Here is a 19182-nt window from a genome sequence, read left to right on the forward strand (position 1 = left end):
CGAGAGAGAGATCGCGCACGAGAGAGAGATCGCGCACGAGAGAGAGAGAGATCGCGCACGAGAGAGAGAGAGAGATCGCTCACGAGAGAGACAGAGATCGCTCACGAGAGAGAGAGAGATCGCTCACGAGAGAGAGAGAGAGAGATCGCGCACGAGAGAGAGAGAGAGGGATCGTGCACGAGAGAGAGAGAGCGCGAGAGAGAGAGAGCGCGAGAGAGAGAGCGCGCGAGAGAGAGAGCGCGCGAGAGAGAGAGCGCGCGAGAGAGAGAGCGCGCGAGAGAGAGAGATCGCACGAGAGAGAGAGATCGCACGAGAGAGAGAGATCGCACGAGAGAGAGAGGGCACGAGAGAGAGAGGTAGAGCACACGCGAGAGCGCGCACGAGAAGGCACGCACGAGAAAGCACGCACGAGAGAGAGAGAGAGCGCGTACGAGAGAGAGAGAGCGCGTAAGAGAGATCGCGCGCACGAGAGATCGCGCGCACGAGAGATCGCGCGCACGTGAGATCGCGCGCACGTGAGATCGCGCGCACGTGAGATCGCGCGCACGTGAGATCGCGCGCACGAGAGAGAGAGAGATCGCGCACGAGAGAGAGGGCACGAAAGAGAGAGGGAGAGCACATGAGATGGCGTGCACGAGAGAGCGCGCATGAGAGAGAGAGATCGCGCACGAGAGAGATCGCGCACGAGAGAGAGAGCGCACGAGAGAGAGAGCGCACGCACGAGAGAGAGCGCGCGCGCACGAGAGAGAGCGCGCGCGCACGAGAGCGCGCGCACACACGGGAGAGCGCGCACGCACAGGAGAGAGAGGTCGCGCACGAGAGAGAGGTCGCGCACGAGAGAGAGATCGCGCACGAGAGAGAGATCGCGCACGAGAGAGAGATCGCGCACGAGAGAGAGAGAGATCGCGCACGAGAGAGAGAGAGATCGCGCACGAGAGAGAGATCGCGCACGAGAGAGAGATCGCGCACGAGAGAGAGAGAGATCGCGCACGAGAGAGAGAGCGCACGCACGAGAGAGAGAGCGCGCGCACGCACGGGAGAGCGCGCACGCACAGGAGAGAGAGGTCGCGCACGAGAGAGAGATCGCGCACGAGAGAGAGATCGCGCACGAGAGAGAGATCGCGCACGAGAGAGAGATCGCGCACGAGAGAGAGATCGCTCACGAGAGAGACAGAGATCGCTCACGAGAGAGAGAGAGAGAGATCGCTCACGAGAGAGAGAGAGATCGCTCACGAGAGAGAGAGAGAGAGATCGCGCACGAGAGAGAGAGAGAGATCGCGCACGAGAGAGAGAGAGAGATCGCGCACGAGAGAGAGAGAGAGAGAGAGATCGCGCACGAGAGAGCGCGCGCACGAGGGAGAGAGCGCGCACGAGAGAGAGAGCGCGCACGAGAGAGAGAGAGCGCGCACGAGAGAGTGCACGAGAGAGCGCGCACGAGAGGGCGCGCACGAGAGAGCGCGCACGAGAGGGCGCGCAAGAGAGAGAGCGCGCAAGAGAGAGAGCGCGCACGAGCGAGAGAGAGCGCGCGCACGAGAGAGAGACAGAGCGCGCACGAGAGAGAGACAGAGCGCGCACGACAGAGAGGGCACGAAAGAGAGAGGGAGAGCACACGAGAGAGCGCACACGAGAGAGCGCGAGAGAGAGAGCGCACAGGAGAGAGAGAGATCACGCACGAGAGAGAGATCGCGCACGAGAGAGATCGCGCACGAGAGATCGCGCACGAGAGAGAGAGAGAGAGAGATCGCGCAAGAGAGAGAGAGATCGCGCACGAGAGAGAGAGAGAGAGATCGCGCACGGGAGAGATCGCGCGCACGAGAGAGAGATCGCGCGCACGAGAGATCGCGCGCACGAGAGATCGCGCGCACGAGAGAGAGAGATCGCGCACGAGAGAGAGGGCACGAAAGAGAGAGAGAGAGCACATGAGATGGCGTGCACGAGAGAGCGCGCATGAGAGAGAGAGAGATCGCGCACGAGAGAGAGAGCGCACGAGAGAGAGAGTGCACGCACGAGAGAGAGAGCGCGCGCGCACGCACGGGAGAGCGCGCACGCACAGGAGAGAGAGGTCGCGCACGAGAGATCGCGCACGAGAGAGAGATCGCGCACGAGAGAGAGATCGCTCACGAGAGAGAGAGAGAGAGATCGCTCACGAGAGAGAGAGAGAGATCGCTCACGAGAGAGAGAGAGAGATCGCTCACGAGAGAGAGGGCACGAAAGAGAGAGAGAGAGCACATGAGATGGCGTGCACGAGAGAGCGCGCATGAGAGAGAGATCGCGCACGAGAGAGAGAGCGCACGCACGAGAGAGAGATCGCGCGCACGAGAGAGAGATCGCGCGCACGAGAGATCGCGCGCACGAGAGATCGCGCGCACGAGAGAGAGAGAGATCGCGCACGAGAGAGAGGGCACGAAAGAGAGAGAGAGAGCACATGAGATGGCGTGCACGAGAGAGCGCGCATGAGAGAGAGATCGCGCACGAGAGAGAGAGCGCACGCACGAGAGAGAGAGCGCGCGCACGAGAGCGCGCGCACGCACGGGAGAGCGCGCACGCACAGGAGAGAGAGGTCGCGCACGAGAGAGAGATCGCGCACGAGAGAGAGATCGCGCACGAGAGAGAGATCGCGCACGAGAGAGAGATCGCTCACGAGAGAGACAGAGATCGCTCACGAGAGAGAGAGATCGCTCACGAGAGAGAGAGAGAGATCGCGCACGAGAGAGAGAGAGAGATCGCGCACGAGAGAGAGAGAGAGAGATCGCGCACGAGAGAGAGATCGCGCACGAGAGAGAGAGCGCGCACGAGAGAGAGAGCGCGCACGAGAGAGAGAGCGCGCACGAGAGAGAGAGCGCGCACGAGAGAGAGAGCGCGCACGTGCGAGAGAGTGCGCACGAGCGAGAGAGAGAGCGCGCACGAGAGAGAGACAGAGCGCGCACGACAGAGAGGGCACGAAAGAGAGAGGGAGAGCACACGAGAGAGCGCACACGAGAGAGCGCGAGAGAGAGAGCGCACGAGAGAGATCGCGCACGAGAGAGATCGCGCACGAGAGAGATCGCGCACGAGAGAGATCGCGCACGAGAGAGAGAGAGAGAGAGATCGCGCAAGAGAGAGAGAGATCGCGCACGAGAGAGAGAGAGAGAGAGATCGCGCACGGGAGAGAGAGCGCGCACGAGAGAGAGATCGCGCACACGAGAGATCGCGCGCACGAGAGAGAGAGATCGCGCACGAGAGAGAGGGCACGAAAGAGAGAGAGAGAGCACATGAGATGGCGTGCACGAGAGAGCGCGCATGAGAGAGAGAGATCGCGCACGAGAGAGAGAGCGCACGAGAGAGAGAGTGCACGCACGAGAGAGAGAGCGCGCGCACGAGAGCGCGCGCACGCACGGGAGAGCGCGCACGCACGGGAGAGCGCGCACGCACGGGAGAGCGCGCACGCACAGGAGAGAGAGGTCGCGCACGAGAGATCGCGCACGAGAGAGAGATCGCGCACGAGAGAGAGATCGCTCACGAGAGAGAGAGAGAGAGATCGCTCACGAGAGAGAGAGAGAGAGATCGCTCACGAGAGAGAGAGAGAGAGATCGCTCACGAGAGAGAGAGAGATCGCTCACGAGAGAGAGAGATCGCGCACGAGAGAGAGAGAGATCGCACACGAGAGAGAGAGAGAGAGATCGCGCACGAGAGAGAGAGAGAGATCGCGCACGAGAGAGAGAGAGAGCGCGCACGAGGGAGAGAGCGCGCACGAGAGAGAGAGCGCGCACGAGAGAGAGAGCGCGCACGAGAGAGAGAGCGCGCACGAGAGAGAGCGCGCACGAGAGAGAGAGCGCGCACGAGAGAGAGAGCGCGCACGAGAGAGTGCACGAGAGAGCGCGCACGAGAGGGCGCGCAAGAGAGAGAGCGCGCACGAGCGAGAGAGAGAGCGCGCACGAGAGAGAGACAGAGCGCGCACGAGAGAGAGACAGAGCGCGCACGAGAGAGAGACAGAGCGCGCACGAGAGAGAGACAGAGCGCGCACGAGAGACAGAGCGCGCACGAGAGACAGAGCGCGCACGAGAGAGAGACAGAGCGCGCACGAGAGAGAGAGCGCGCACGAGAGAGAGAGAGAGCGCGCACGAGAGAGAGCGCGCACGACAGAGAGGGCACGAAAGAGAGAGGGAGAGCACACGAGAGAGCGCACACGAGATAGCGCGAGAGAGAGAGCGCACAGGAGAGAGAGAGATCACGCACGAGAGAGAGATCGCGCACGAGAGAGATCGCGCACGAGAGAGATCGCGCACGAGAGAGATCGCGCACGAGAGAGATCGCGCACGAGAGAGAGAGAGAGAGAGATCGCGCAAGAGAGAGAGAGATCGCGCACGAGAGAGAGAGATCGCGCACGAGAGAGAGAGATCGCGCACGAGAGAGAGAGATCGCGCACGAGAGAGAGAGAGAGAGAGAGAGATCGCGCACGGGAGAGAGAGCGCGTACGAGAGAGAGAGATCGCGCACGAGAGAGAGAGAGATCGCGCACGAGAGAGAGAGAGAGCACGAGAGAGATAGAGAGAGAGAGAGAGAGAGAGAGAGAGATCGCACACGTGAGAGAGAGATCGCGCACGAGAGACGGCACGAAAGAGAGAGGGAGAGCACACGAGAGAGCGCGCACGAGAGAGCGCGCACGCACGAGAGAGCGCGCACGCACGGGAGAGAGATCGCGCACGAGTGAGAGAGAGAGAGAGATCGCGCACGAGAGAGAGAGAGAGATCGCGCGCACGAGAGATCGCGCGCACGAGAGATCGCGCGCACGAGAGATCGCGCGCACGAGAGATCGCGCGCACGAGAGATCGCGCGCACGAGAGATCGCGCGCACGAGAGATCGCGCGCACGAGAGATCGCGCGCACGAGAGATCGCGCGCACTAGAGATCGCGCGCACGAGAGATCGCGCGCACGAGAGATCGCGCGCACGTGAGATCGCGCGCACGTGAGATCGCGCGCACGTGAGATCGCGCGCACGTGAGATCGCGCGCACGAGAGATCGCGCGCACGAGAGAGAGAGAGATCGCGCACGAGAGAGAGAGAGATCGCGCACGAGAGAGAGGGCACGAAAGAGAGAGGGAGAGCACATGAGATGGCGTGCACGAGAGAGCGCGCATGAGAGAGAGAGATCGCGCACGAGAGAGATCGCGCACGAGAGAGAGAGCGCACGAGAGAGAGAGCGCACGAGAGAGCGCACGCACGAGAGAGAGAGCGCGCGCACGAGAGAGCGCGCACGCACAGGAGAGAGAGGTCGCGCACGAGAGAGAGATCGCGCACGAGAGAGAGATCGCGCACGAGAGAGAGATCGCGCACGAGAGAGAGAGAGATCGCGCACGAGAGAGAGAGAGATCGCGCACGAGAGAGAGATCGCGCACGAGAGAGAGAGAGATCGCTCACGAGAGAGACAGAGATCGCTCACGAGAGAGAGAGAGAGAGATCGCTCACGAGAGAGAGAGAGATCGCGCACGAGAGAGAGAGGGATCGTGCACGACAGAGAGAGAGCGCGAGAGAGAGAGAGCGCGAGAGAGAGAGCGCGCGAGAGAGAGAGCGCGCGAGAGAGAGAGATCGCGAGAGAGAGAGATCGCACGAGAGAGAGAGATCGCACGAGAGAGAGAGATCGCACGAGAGAGAGAGATCGCACGAGAGAGAGAGGGCACGAGAGAGAGAGGTAGAGCACACGCGAGAGCGCGCACGAGAGAGCGCGCACGAGAAGGCACGCACGAGAAAGCACGCACGAGAGAGAGAGAGAGAGCGCGTACGAGAGAGAGAGAGCGCGTACGAGAGATCGCGCGCACGAGAGATCGCGCGCACGAGATCGCGCGCACGTGAGATCGCGCGCACGTGAGATCGCGCGCACGTGAGATCGCGCGCACGAGAGATCGCGCGCACGAGAGCGAGAGAGATCGCGCACGAGAGAGAGGGCACGAAAGAGAGAGGGAGAGCACATGAGATGGCGTGCACGAGAGAGCGCGCATGAGAGAGAGAGATCGCGCACGAGAGAGAGAGCGCACGAGAGAGAGAGCGCACGAGAGAGAGAGCGCACGCACGAGAGAGAGAGCGCGCGCACGAGAGAGAGAGCGCGCGCACGAGAGCGCGCGCACGCACGGGAGAGCGCGCACGCACAGGAGAGAGAGGTCGCGCACGAGAGAGAGGTCGCGCACGAGAGAGAGATCGCGCACGAGAGAGAGATCGCGCACGAGAGAGAGAGAGATCGCGCACGAGAGAGAGAGAGATCGCGCACGAGAGAGAGAGAGATCGCGCACGAGAGAGAGAGAGAGATCGCTCACGAGAGAGACAGAGATCGCTCACGAGAGAGACAGAGATCGCTCACGAGAGAGAGAGAGAGAGATCGCGCACGAGAGAGAGAGAGAGAGCGCGCACGAGAGAGAGAGCGCGCACGAGAGAGAGAGCGCGCACGAGAGAGAGAGCGCGCACGAGAGAGAGAGTGCACGAGAGAGCGCGCACGAGAGGGCGCGCAAGAGAGGGCGCGCAAGAGAGAGAGCGCGCACGAGCGAGAGAGAGAGCGCGCACGAGAGAGAGACAGAGCGCGCACGAGAGAGAGACAGAGCGCGCACGAGAGAGAGAGAGCGCGCACGAGAGAGAGAGACAGAGCGCGCACGAGAGAGAGAGAGAGCGCGCACGAGAGAGAGAGAGAGCGCGCACGAGAGAGAGAGCGCGCACGAGAGAGAGAGAGATCGCGCACGAGAGAGAGATCACGCACGAGAGAGAGATCGCGCACAAGAGAGATCGCGCACGAGAGAGATCGCGCACGAGAGAGATCGCGCACGAGAGAGATCGCGCACGAGAGAGAGAGAGAGAGAGATCGCGCAAGAGAGAGAGAGATCGCGCAAGAGAGAGAGAGATCGCGCACGAGAGAGAGAGATCGCGCACGAGAGAGAGAGAGAGAGAGCGCGCACGGGAGAGAGAGCGCGCACGAGAGAGAGAGATCGCGCACGAGAGAGAGAGAGATCGCGCACGAGAGAGAGAGAGAGCACGAGAGAGATAGAGAGAGAGAGAGAGAGAGAGAGAGAGAGAGATCGCACACGTGAGAGAGAGATCGCGCACGAGAGAGACGGCACGAAAGAGAGAGGGAGAGCACACGAGAGAGAGCACACGAGATCGCGCGCACGATAGATCGCGCGCACGAGAGATCGCGCGCACGAGAGATCGCGCGCACGAGAGATCGCGCGCACGAGAGATCGCGCGCACGAGAGATCGCGCGCACGAGAGATCGTGCGCACGAGAGATCGCGCGCACGAGAGATCGCGCGCACGTGAGATCGCGCGCACGTGAGATCGCGCGCACGTGAGATCGCGCGCACGTGAGATCGCGCGCACGAGAGATCGCGCGCACGAGAGAGAGAGAGATCGCGCACGAGAGAGAGGGCACGAAAGAGAGAGGGAGAGCACATGAGATGGCGTGCACGAGAGAGCGCGCATGAGAGAGAGAGATCGCGCACGAGAGAGATCGCGCACGAGAGAGATCGCGCACGAGAGAGATCGCGCACGAGAGAGATCGCGCACGAGAGAGAGAGCGCACGAGAGAGCGCACGCACGAGAGAGAGAGCGCGCGCACGAGAGCGCGCGCACGCACGGGAGAGCGCGCACGCACAGGAGAGAGAGGTCGCGCACGAGAGAGAGATCGCGCACGAGAGAGAGATCGCGCACGAGAGAGAGAGAGATCGCGCACGAGAGAGAGAGAGATCGCGCACGAGAGAGAGAGAGATCGCGCACGAGAGAGAGAGAGATCGCTCACGAGAGAGACAGAGATCGCTCACGAGAGAGACAGAGATCGCTCACGAGAGAGAGAGAGAGAGATCGCTCACGAGAGAGAGAGAGATCGCGCACGAGAGAGAGAGGGATCGTGCACGACAGAGAGAGAGCGCGAGAGAGAGAGAGCGCGAGAGAGAGAGCGCGCGAGAGAGAGAGATCACGCGAGAGAGAGAGATCGCACGAGAGAGAGAGATCGCACGAGAGAGAGAGATCGCACGAGAGAGAGAGGGCACGAGAGAGAGAGGTAGAGCACACGCGAGAGCGCGCACGGGACAGCGCGCACGAGAAGGCACGCACGAGAAAGCACGCACGAGAGAGAGAGAGAGCGCGTACGAGAGAGAGCGCGTACGAGAGATCGCGCGCACAAGAGATCGCGCGCACAAGAGATCGCGCGCACGAGATCGCGCGCACGTGAGATCGCGCGCACGTGAGATCACGCGCACGTGAGATCGCGCGCACGTGAGATCACGCGCACGTGAGATCGCGCGCACGTGAGATCGCGCGCACGAGAGATCGCGCGCACGAGAGAGAGAGAGATCGCGCACGAGAGAGAGGGCACGAAAGAGAGAGGGAGAGCACATGAGATGGCGTGCACGAGAGAGCGCGCATGAGAGAGAGAGATCGCGCACGAGAGAGAGAGCGCACGAGAGAGAGAGCGCACGAGAGAGAGAGCGCACGCACGAGAGAGAGAGCGCGCGCACGAGAGCGCGCGCACGCACGGGAGAGCGCGCACGCACAGGAGAGAGAGGTCGCGCACGAGAGAGAGGTCGCGCACGAGAGAGAGATCGCGCACGAGAGAGAGATCGCGCACGAGAGAGAGATCGCGCACGAGAGAGAGAGAGATCGCGCACGAGAGAGAGATCGCGCACGAGAGAGAGAGAGATCGCGCACGAGAGAGAGAGAGATCGCTCACGAGAGAGACAGAGATCGCTCACGAGAGAGACAGAGATCGCTCACGAGAGAGAGAGAGAGATCGCGCACGAGAGAGAGAGAGAGAGATCGCGCACGAGAGAGAGAGAGCGCGCACGAGAGAGAGAGCGCGCACGAGAGAGAGAGCGCGCACGAGAGAGAGAGCGCGCACGAGAGAGAGAGCGCACGAGAGAGTGCACGAGAGAGCGCGCACGAGAGGGCGCGCAAGAGAGAGAGCGCGCACGAGCGAGAGAGAGAGCGCGCACGAGCGAGAGAGAGAGCGCGCACGAGAGAGAGACAGAGCGCGCACGAGAGAGAGAGAGAGAGCGCGCACGAGAGAGAGAGAGAGAGCGCGCACGAGAGAGAGAGAGAGCGCGCACGAGAGAGAGAGAGAGCGCGCACGTGAGAGAGAGAGCGCGCACGAGAGAGAGAGAGATCGCGCACGAGAGAGAGATCGCGCACGAGAGAGATCGCGCACGAGAGAGAGAGAGAGATCGCGCACGAGAGAGAGAGAGAGATCGCGCACGAGAGAGAGAGAGAGATCGCGCACGGGAGACAGAGCGCGCACGAGAGAGAGAGAGATCGCGCACGAGAGAGAGAGAGATCGCGCACGAGAGAGAGAGAGAGCACGAGAGAGATAGAGAGAGAGAGAGAGAGAGAGAGAGAGAGAGAGAGAGAGAGAGATCGCACACGGGAGAGAGAGATCGCGCACGAGAGAGACGGCACGAAAGAGAGAGAGAGCGCGCACGAGAGAGCGCGCACGCACGAGAGCGCGCATGCACGAGAGAGAGATCGCGCACGAGAGAGAGAGAGAGATCGCGCACGAGAGAGAGAGATCGCGCACGAGAGACAGAGAGAGAGAGATCGCGCACGAGAGAGAGAGAGAGATCGCGCACGAGAGATCGCGCACGAGAGAGAGATCGCGCACGAGAGAGAGATCGCGCACGAGAGAGAGATCGCGCATGAGAGAGAGAGAGATCGCGCACGAGAGAGAGAGAGAGATCGCGCACGAGAGAGAGCGCGCGCACGACAGAGAGATCGCGCGCGCACGAGACAGAGAGAGCGCACGAGAGAGAGAGAGAGAGAGATCGCTCACGAGAGAGAGAGATCGCGCACGAGAGAGAGAGAGAGAGATCGCGCACGAGAGAGAGAGAGATCGCGCACGAGAGAGAGAGAGAGATCGCGCACGAGAGAGAGAGAGAGATCGCGCACGAGAGAGAGAGATCGCGCACGAGAGAGAGAGAGAGATCGCGCACGAGAGAGAGCGCGCACGAGAGAGAGCGCGCACGAGAGAGAGAGAGCGCGCACGAGAGAGAGAGAGCGCGCACGAGAGAGCGCGCACGAGAGAGAGCGCCCGCACGAGAGAGATAGAGAGAGAGCACGAGAGAGAGCACGAGATAGAGATCGCGAACGAGAGAGAGGGCACGAAAGAGAGAGGGAGAGCACACGAGAGAGCGCATACGAGAGAGCGCACACGAGAGAGATCGCGCGCACGAGAGAGAGAGAGAGAGAGAGATCGCGCACGAGAGAGGGCACGAAAGAGAGGGAGAGCGCACGAGAGCGCGCGCACAAGAGAGCGCGCACGCACGAGAGAGAGATCGCGCACGAGAGAGAGAGATCGCGCACGAGAGAGAGAGTGAGAGAGAGAGAGATCGCGCACGAGAGAGAGAGAGAGAGAGAGATCGCGCACGAGAGAGAGAGAGAGAGATCGCGCACGAGAGAGAGCGCACGCACGAGAGAGAGATCGCGCACGAGAGAGAGCGCGCGCACGAGAGAGAGATCGCGCACGAGAGAGAGAGAGATCGCGCACGAGAGAGAGAGAGATCGCGCACGAGAGAGAGAGAGATCGCGCACGAGAGAGAGAGATCGCTCACGAGAGAGAGAGAGAGAGAGATCGCTCACGAGAGAGAGAGAGAGAGAGATCGCGCACGAGAGAGAGAGAGATCGCGCACGAGAGAGAGAGAGATCGCGCACGAGAGAGAGAGAGATCGCGCACGAGAGAGAGAGAGAGGGATCGTGCACGACAGAGAGAGAGCGCGAGAGAGAGAGCGCGAGAGAGAGAGCGCGCGAGAGAGAGAGCGCGCGAGAGAGAGAGAGAGATCGCACGAGAGAGAGAGATCGCACGAGAGAGAGAGATCGCACGAGAGAGAGAGGGCACGAGAGAGAGAGGTAGGGCACGAGAGAGAGAGGTAGAGCACACGCGAGAGCGCGCACGAGAGAGCGCGCACGAGAAGGCACGCACGAGAAAGCACGCACGAGAGAGAGAGAGAGAGCGCGTACGAGAGAGAGAGAGCGCGTACGATAGAGAGAGCGCGCGCACGAGAGAGAGAGCGCGCACGAGAGAGAGAGCGCGCACGAGAGAGAGCGCGCACGAGAGAGAGAGAGCGCACGAGAGAGAGCGCGCACGAGAGGGCGCGCAAGAGAGAGAGAGCGCACACGAGCGAGAGAGAGAGAGATCGCGCACGAGAGAGAGACAGAGAGAGAGATCGCGCAAGAGAGAGAGATCGCGCACGAGAGAGAGATCGCTCACGAGAGAGAGAGAGAGAGAGAGAGAGATCGCGCACGAGAGAGAGAGAGAGAGAGATCGCGCACGAGAGAGAGAGAGAGATCGCGCACGAGAGAGAGGGAGAGATCGCGCACGAGAGAGAGGGAGAGATCGCGCACGAGAGAGAGGGAGAGATCGCGCACGAGAGAGAGGGAGAGATCGCGCACGAGAGAGAGGGAGAGATCGCGCACGAGAGAGAGGGAGAGATCGCGCACGAGAGAGAGGGAGAGATCGCGCACGAGAGAGAGGGAGAGATCGCGCACGAGAGAGAGAGAGAGTTCGCGCACGAGAGAGAGAGTTCGCGCACGAGAGAGAGAGTTCGCGCACGAGAGAGAGAGTTCGCGCACGAGAGAGAGAGTTCGCGCACGAGAGAGAGATGGCGCACGACAGAGAGATGGCGCACGACAGAGAGATGGCGCACGACAGAGAGATGGCGCACGACAGAGAGATGGCGCACGACAGAGAGATGGCGCACGACAGAGAGATGGCACGCACACGAGACAGGGAGAGCGCGCACGAGAGAGAGCGCACGAGAGAGCATGAGAGAGAGCGCACGAGAGAGCACGAGAGAGAGCGCACGAGAGAGAGAGCGCACGAGAGAGAGCGCCCGCACGAGAGAGATAGAGAGAGAGCACGAGAGAGAGCACGAGATAGAGATCGCGAACGAGAGAGAGGGCACGAAAGAGAGAGGGAGAGCACACGAGAGAGCGCATACGAGAGAGCGCACACGAGAGAGATCGCGCGCACGAGAGAGAGAGAGAGATCGCGCACGAGAGAGAGCACGAAAGAGAGGGAGAGCGCACGAGAGCGCGCACACAAGAGAGCGCGCACAAGAGAGCGCGCACAAGAGAGCGCGCACAAGAGAGCGCGCACAAGAGAGCGCGCGCGCACAAGAGAGAGAGAGCGCGCACGAGAGAGAGAGATCGCGCACGAGAGAGAGAGAGAGAGATCGCGCACGAGAGAGAGAGAGAGAGAGAGAGAGATCGCGCACGAGAGAGAGAGAGATCGCGCACGAGAGAGAGATCGCGCACGAGAGAGATCGCGCACGAGAGAGAGAGATCGCGCACGAGAGAGAGAGTGAGAGAGAGAGAGATCGCGTACGAGAGAGAGAGAGAGAGAGAGAGAGATCGCGCACGAGAGAGAGAGAGAGATCGCGCACGAGAGAGAGCGCGCGCACGAGAGAGAGAGAGATCGCGCACGAGAGAGAGATCGCGCACGAGAGAGAGATCGCGCACGAGAGAGATCGCGCACGAGAGAGAGAGAGATCGCGCACGAGAGAGAGAGAGATCGCGCACGAGAGAGAGAGAGATCGCGCACGAGAGAGAGATCGCGCACGAGAGAGATCGCGCACGAGAGAGAGAGAGATCGCTCACGAGAGAGAGAGAGATCGCTCACGAGAGAGAGAGAGAGAGATCGCTCACGAGAGAGAGAGATCGCTCACGAGAGAGAGAGATCGCGCACGAGAGAGAGAGATCGCGCACGAGAGAGAGATCGCGCACGAGAGAGAGATCGCGCACGAGAGAGAGATCGCGCACGAGAGAGAGAGAGAGATCGCGCACGAGAGAGAGAGAGAGAGATCGCGCACGAGAGAGAGAGAGAGAGATCGCGCACGAGAGAGAGAGAGAGAGAGAGATCGCGCACGAGAGAGAGAGAGAGAGATCGTGCACGAGAGAGAGCGCGCGCACGAGAGAGAGAGATCGCGCACGAGAGAGAGAGAGAGATCACGCACGAGAGAGATCGCGCACGAGAGAGAGAGAGAGAGATCGCGCACGAGAGAGAGAGAGAGAGATCGCGCACGAGAGAGAGAGAGAGAGATCGTGCACGAGAGAGAGCGCGCGCACGAGAGAGAGATCGCGCACGAGAGAGATCGCGCACGAGAGAGAGAGAGAGAGATCACGCACGAGAGAGATCGCGCACGAGAGAGAGAGAGAGAGATCGCGCACGAGAGAGATCGCGCACGAGAGAGAGAGAGCACGCACGAGAGAAAGCGCGCGCACGAGAGAAAGCGCGCGCACGAGAGAGAGAGAGAGATCGCGCACGAGAGAGAGAGAGAGATCGCGCACGAGAGAGAGAGAGAGAGATCGCGCACGAGAGAGAGAGATCGCGCACGAGAGAGAGAGAGAGATCGCGCACGAGAGAGAGAGATCGCGCACGAGAGAGAGAGAGAGATCGCGCACGTGAGAGAGAGAGATCGCGCACGAGAGAGAGAGAGAGGGATCGTGCACGACAGAGAGAGAGCGCGAGAGAGAGAGCGCGCGAGAGAGAGAGAGCGCGCGAGAGAGAGAGATCGCACGAGAGAGAGAGATCGCACGAGAGAGAGAGATCGCACGAGAGAGAGAGATCGCACGAGAGAGAGAGAGGGCACGAGAGAGAGAGGGCACGAGAGAGAGAGGGCACGAGAGAGAGAGAGATCGCGCACGAGAGAGAGATCGCGCACGAGAGAGAGAGATCGCGCACGAGAGAGAGAGAGAGAGAGAGATCGCTCACGAGAGAGAGAGAGATCGTTCACGAGAGAGAGAGAGATCGCTCACGAGAGAGAGAGAGAGAGAGATCGCTCACGAGAGAGAGATCGCGCACGAGAGAGAGATCGCGCACGAGAGAGAGATCGCGCACGAGAGAGAGATCGCGCACGAGAGAGAGATCGCGCACGAGAGAGAGAGATCGCGCACGAGAGAGAGAGATCGCGCACGAGAGAGAGAGAGAGAGATCGCGCACGAGAGAGAGAGAGAGAGATCGCGCACGAGAGAGAGAGAGATCGTGCACGAGAGAGAGCGCACGCACGAGAGAGAGAGATCGCGCACGAGAGAGATCGCGCACGAGAGAGATCGCGCACGAGAGAGAGAGAGAGATCACGCACGAGAGAGATCGCGCACGAGAGAGAGAGAGAGAGATCGCGCACGAGAGAGCGAGAGAGAGATCGCGCACGAGAGAGAGAGAGAGAGATCGTGCACGAGAGAGAGCACCCGCACGAGAGAGAGATCACGCACGAGAGAGAGATCACGCACGAGAGAGATCGCGCACGAGAGAGAGAGAGAGATCACGCACGAGAGAGATCGCGCACGAGAGAGAGAGAGAGAGATCGCGCACGAGAGAGATCGCGCACGAGAGAGAGAGAGAGATCACGCACGAGAGAAAGCGCGCGCACGAGAGAAAGCGCGCGCACGAGAGAAAGCGCGCGCACGAGAGAAAGCGCGCGCACGAGAGAGAGAGAGATCGCGCACGAGAGAGAGAGAGAGAGATCGCGCACGAGAGAGAGAGAGAGAGATCGCGCACGAGAGAGAGAGATCGCGCACGAGAGAGAGAGAGAGATCGCGCACGAGAGAGAGAGAGAGATCGCGCACGAGAGAGAGAGAGAGATCGCGCACGAGAGAGAGAGAGAGATCGCGCACGAGAGAGAGAGAGAGATCGCGCACGTGAGAGAGAGAGATCGCGCATGAGAGAGAGAGAGAGGGATCGTGCACGACAGAGAGAGAGCGCGAGAGAGAGCGCGCGAGAGAGAGAGCGCGCGAGAGAGAGAGATCGCAAGAGAGAGAGATCGCAAGAGAGAGAGAGAGGGCACGAGAGAGAGAGGGCACGAGAGAGAGAGGGCACGAGAGAGAGAGGTAGAGCACACGCGAGAGCGCGCACGAGAGAGCGCGCACGAGAAGGCACGCACGAGAAAGCACGCACGAGAGAGAGAGAGAGAGAGAGCGCGTACGATAGAGAGAGAGAGCGCGCACGAGAGAGAGCACGCACGAGAGAGAGAGCGCGCACGAGAGAGAGCGCGCGCACGAGAGAGAGCGCGCGCACGAGAGAGAGAGCGCGCACGAGAGAGAGAGCGCGCACGAGAGAGAGAGCGCGCACGAGAGAGAGCGCGCACGAGAGAGAGCGCGCACGAGAGAAAGCGCGCACGAGAGAGAGCGCGCACGAGAGAGAGCGCGCACGAGAGAGAGCGCGCACGAGAGAGCGCGCACACGAGAGAGCGCGCACGAGAGAGCGCGCGCACGAGAGAGCGCGCGCACGAGAGATCGCGCGCACGAGAGATCGCGCGCACGAGAGAGATCGCGCGCACGAGAGAGATCGCGCGCACGAGAGAGATCGCGCGCACGAGAGAGATCGCGCGCACGAGAGAGATCGCGCGCACGAGAGATCGCGCGCACGAGAGAGATCGGGCGCACGAGAGATCGCGCGCACACGAGAGATCGGCGCGCACACGAGAGATCGCGCGCACACGAGAGAGAGCGCGCACACGAGAGAGAGCGCGCACACGAGAGATCGGGCGCACACGAGAGATCGGGCGCACACGAGAGAGAGCGCGCACACGAGAGAGAGCGCGCACACGAGAGAGAGCGCGCACACGAGAGAGAGCGCGCACACGAGAGAGAGCGCGCACACGAGAGAGAGCGCGCACACGAGAGAGAGCGCGCGCACGAGAGAGAGCGCGCGCACGAGAGAGAGCGCGCGCACGAGAGAGAGCGCGCGCACGAGAGAGAGCGCGCGCACGAGAGAGAGCGCGCGCACGAGAGCGCGCGCACGAGAGAGAGCGTGCGAGAGATCGCGCACGAGAGAGAGAGATCGCGCACGAGAGATCGCGCACGAGAGATCGCGCACGAGAGAGAGATCGCGCACGAGAGAGAGATCGCGCACGAGAGAGAGATCGCGCACGAGAGAGAGATCGCGCACGAGAGAGAGAGCGCACGAGAGAGACAGCGCACGAGAGAGACAGCGCACGAGAGAGACAGCGCACGAGAGAGCGCACGCACGAGAGAGAGCGCGCGCACGAGAGAGAGAGCGCGCACGCACGGGAGAGAGCGCGCACGCACGGGAGAGAGCGCGCACGCACGGGCGAGCGCGCACGCACGGGAGAGCGCGCACGCACGGGAGAGCGCGCACGCACGGGAGAGCGCGCACGCACGGGAGAGAGAGGTCGCGCACGAGAGAGAGATAGCGCACGAGAGAGAGAGAGATCGCTCACGAGAGAGAGAGAGATCGCGCACGAGAGAGAGAGATCGCGCACGAGAGAGAGAGAGAGAGAGATCGCGCACGAGAGAGAGATCGCGCACGAGAGAGAGATCGCGCACGAGAGAGAGATCGCGCACGAGAGAGAGAGAGAGAGATCGCGCACGAGAGAGAGAGAGAGAGAGAGATCGCGCACGAGAGAGAGCGCGCGCACGACAGAGAGATCGCGCGCGCACGAGACAGAGAGAGCGCGCATGAGCGAGAGCGCGCGCACGAGAGAGAGAAATCGCGCCCGAGAGAGAGAGATCGCGCACGAGAGAGATCGCGCACGAGAGAGATCGCGCACGAGAGAGAGAGAGAGAGAGATCGCGCACGAGAGAGAGAGAGAGATCGCGCACGAGAGAGAGAGGGATCGTGCACGACAGAGAGAGAGCGCGAGAGCGCGCGAGAGAGAGAGATCGCACGAGAGAGAGATCGCACGAGAGAGAGATCGCACGAGAGAGAGAGCGCACGAGAGAGAGAGCGCACGAGAGAGAGAGAGCGCACGAGAGAGAGAGAGCGCACGAGAGAGAGAGAGCGCACGAGAGAGAGCCCGCACGAGAGAGAGAGAGCGCACGAGAGAGAGCCCGCACGAGAGAGAGAGCCCGCACGAGAGAGAGAGCCCGCACGAGAGAGAGAGCCCGCACGAGAGAGAGAGCCCGCACGAGAGAGAGAGCCCGCACGAGAGAGATACAGAGAGAGCACGAGAGAGATAGAGATCGTGCACGAGAGAGAGGGCACGAGAGAGGGAGAGCACACGAGAGATCGCGCGCACGGGAGATCGCGCGCACGAGAGATCGCGCGCACGAGAGATCGCGCGCACGAGAGATCGCGCGCACGAGAGATCGCGCGCACGAGAGATCGCGCGCACGAGAGATCGCGCGCACGAGAGATCGCGCGCACGAGAGATCGCGCGCACGAGAGATCGCGCGCACGAGAGATCGCGCGCACGAGAGATCGCGCGCACGAGAGATCGCGCGCACGAGAGATCGCGCGCACGAGAGATCGCGCGCACGAGAGAGAGAGAGATCGCGCACGAGAGAGAGAGAGATCGCGCACGAGAGAGAGGGCACGAAAGAGAGAGGGAGAGCACATGAGATGGCGTGCACGAGAGAGCGCGCATGAGAGAGAGAGATCGCGCACGAGAGAGAGAGCGCACGCACGAGAGAGAGAGCGCGCGCACGAGAGAGCGCGCACGCACGGGAGAGAGAGGTCGCGCACGAGAGAGAGATCGCGCACGAGAGATAGATCGCGCACGAGAGAGAGATCGCGCACGAGAGAGAGATCGCGCACGAGAGAGAGATCGCGCACGAGAGAGAGATCGCGCACGAGAGAGAGAGATCGCGCACGAGAGAGAGAGAGATCGCTCACGAGAGAGACAGAGATCGCTCACGAGAGAGACAGAGATCGCTCACGAGAGAGAGAGAGAGAGAGATCGCTCACGAGAGAGAGAGAGAGAGATCGCGCACGAGAGAGAGAGAGATCGCGCACGAGAGAGAGAGAGATCGCGCACGAGAGAGATCGCGCACGAGAGAGAGATAGCGCACGAGAGAGAGATCGCGCACGAGAGAGAGATCGCGCACGAGAGAGAGATCGCGCACGAGAGAGAGAGAGAGATTGCGCACGAGAGAGCGCGCACGAGAGAGAGAGAGCGCGCCCGAGAGAGAGAGAGCGCGCACGAGAGAGAGAGAAATCGCGCACGAGAGAGAGAGAGAGCGCGCACGAGAGAGAGAGAAATCGCGCACGAGAGAGAGAGAAATCGCGCACGAGAGAGAAATCGCGCACGAGAGAGAGAGAAATCGCGCACGAGAGAGAGAGAAATCGCGCACGAGAGAGAGAGAAATCGCGCACGAGAGAGAGAGAAATCGCGCACGAGAGAGAGAGAAATCGCGCACGAGAGAGGGAGAGCACACGAGTGATCGCGCGCACGAGAGATCGCGCGCACGGGAGATCGCGCGCACGAGAGATCGCGCGCAAGAGAGATCGCGCGCACGAGAGATCGCGCGCACGAGAGATCGCGCGCACGAGAGATCGCGCGCACGAGAGATCGCGCGCACGAGAGATCGCGCGCACGAGAGATCGCGCGCGCACGAGAGATCGCGCGCACGAGAGATCGCGCGCACGAGAGATCGCGCGCACGAGAGATCGCGCGCACGAGAGATCGCGCGCACGAGAGATCGCGCGCACGAGAGATCGCGCGCACGAGAGATCGCGCGCACGAGAGATCGCGCGCACGAGAGAGAGAGAGATCGCGCACGAGAGAGAGAGAGATCGCGCACGAGAGAGAGGGCACGAAAGAGAGAGGGAGAGCACATGAGATGGCGTGCACGAGAGAGCGCGCATGAGAGAGAGAGATCGCGCACGAGAGAGAGAGCGCACGCACGAGAGAGAGAGCGCGCGCACGAGAGAGCGCGCACGCACGGGAGAGAGAGGTCGCGCACGAGAGATAGATCGCGCACGAGAGAGAGATCGCGCACGAGAGAGAGATCGCGCACGAGAGAGAGATCGCGCACGAGAGAGAGATCGCGCACGAGAGAGAGATCGCGCACGAGAGAGAGAGAGATCGCTCACGAGAGAGACAAAGATCGCTCACGAGAGAGACAGAGATCGCTCACGAGAGAGAGAGAGAGAGAGATCGCTCACGAGAGAGAGAGAGAGAGATCGCGCACGAGAGAGAGAGAGATCGCGGACGAGAGAGAGAGAGAGAGATCGCGGACGAGAGAGAGATCGCGCACGAGAGAGAGATCGCGCACGAGAGAGAGATCGCGCACGAGAGAGAGATCGCGCACGAGAGAGAGATCGCGCACGAGAGAGAGATCGCGCATGAGAGAGAGATCGCGCACGAGAGAGAGATCGCGCACGAGAGAGAGAGAGAGATTGCGCACGAGAGAGCGCGCGCACGAGACAGAGAGAGCGCGCACGAGAGAGAGAGAGCGCGCCCGAGAGAGAGAGAGAAATCGCGCACGAGAGAGAGAGAAA

General features: G+C 62.1%; 2 protein-coding genes across 2 annotated transcripts; both read left to right on the forward strand.

Annotated features, from left to right (window-relative positions):
• Positions 1 to 134: 134 nt before the first annotated feature.
• LOC137359159 (octapeptide-repeat protein T2-like) lies at positions 135 to 9230 on the forward strand (the record flags this gene model as incomplete). The annotated part of the gene is made up of 2 exons (XM_068025229.1): positions 135 to 185; positions 9120 to 9230. Coding segments are annotated over 2 exons (162 nt in total), but the record flags the coding sequence as incomplete, so codon positions are not given.
• A 152-nt stretch (positions 9231 to 9382) lies between these two features.
• On the forward strand, positions 9383 to 18973 carry LOC137359152 (octapeptide-repeat protein T2-like; the record flags this gene model as incomplete). Its single annotated transcript, XM_068025226.1, has 7 exons — positions 9383 to 9421; positions 9471 to 9641; positions 9715 to 10059; positions 11154 to 11222; positions 12313 to 12399; positions 15833 to 15964; positions 18872 to 18973. Coding segments are annotated over 7 exons (945 nt in total), but the record flags the coding sequence as incomplete, so codon positions are not given.
• Positions 18974 to 19182: the final 209 nt, after the last annotated feature.

The sequence above is a fragment of the Heterodontus francisci genome, unplaced genomic scaffold (genome assembly GCF_036365525.1).
Source record: "Heterodontus francisci isolate sHetFra1 unplaced genomic scaffold, sHetFra1.hap1 HAP1_SCAFFOLD_1371, whole genome shotgun sequence".
NCBI lineage: Eukaryota > Metazoa > Chordata > Chondrichthyes > Heterodontiformes > Heterodontidae > Heterodontus > Heterodontus francisci.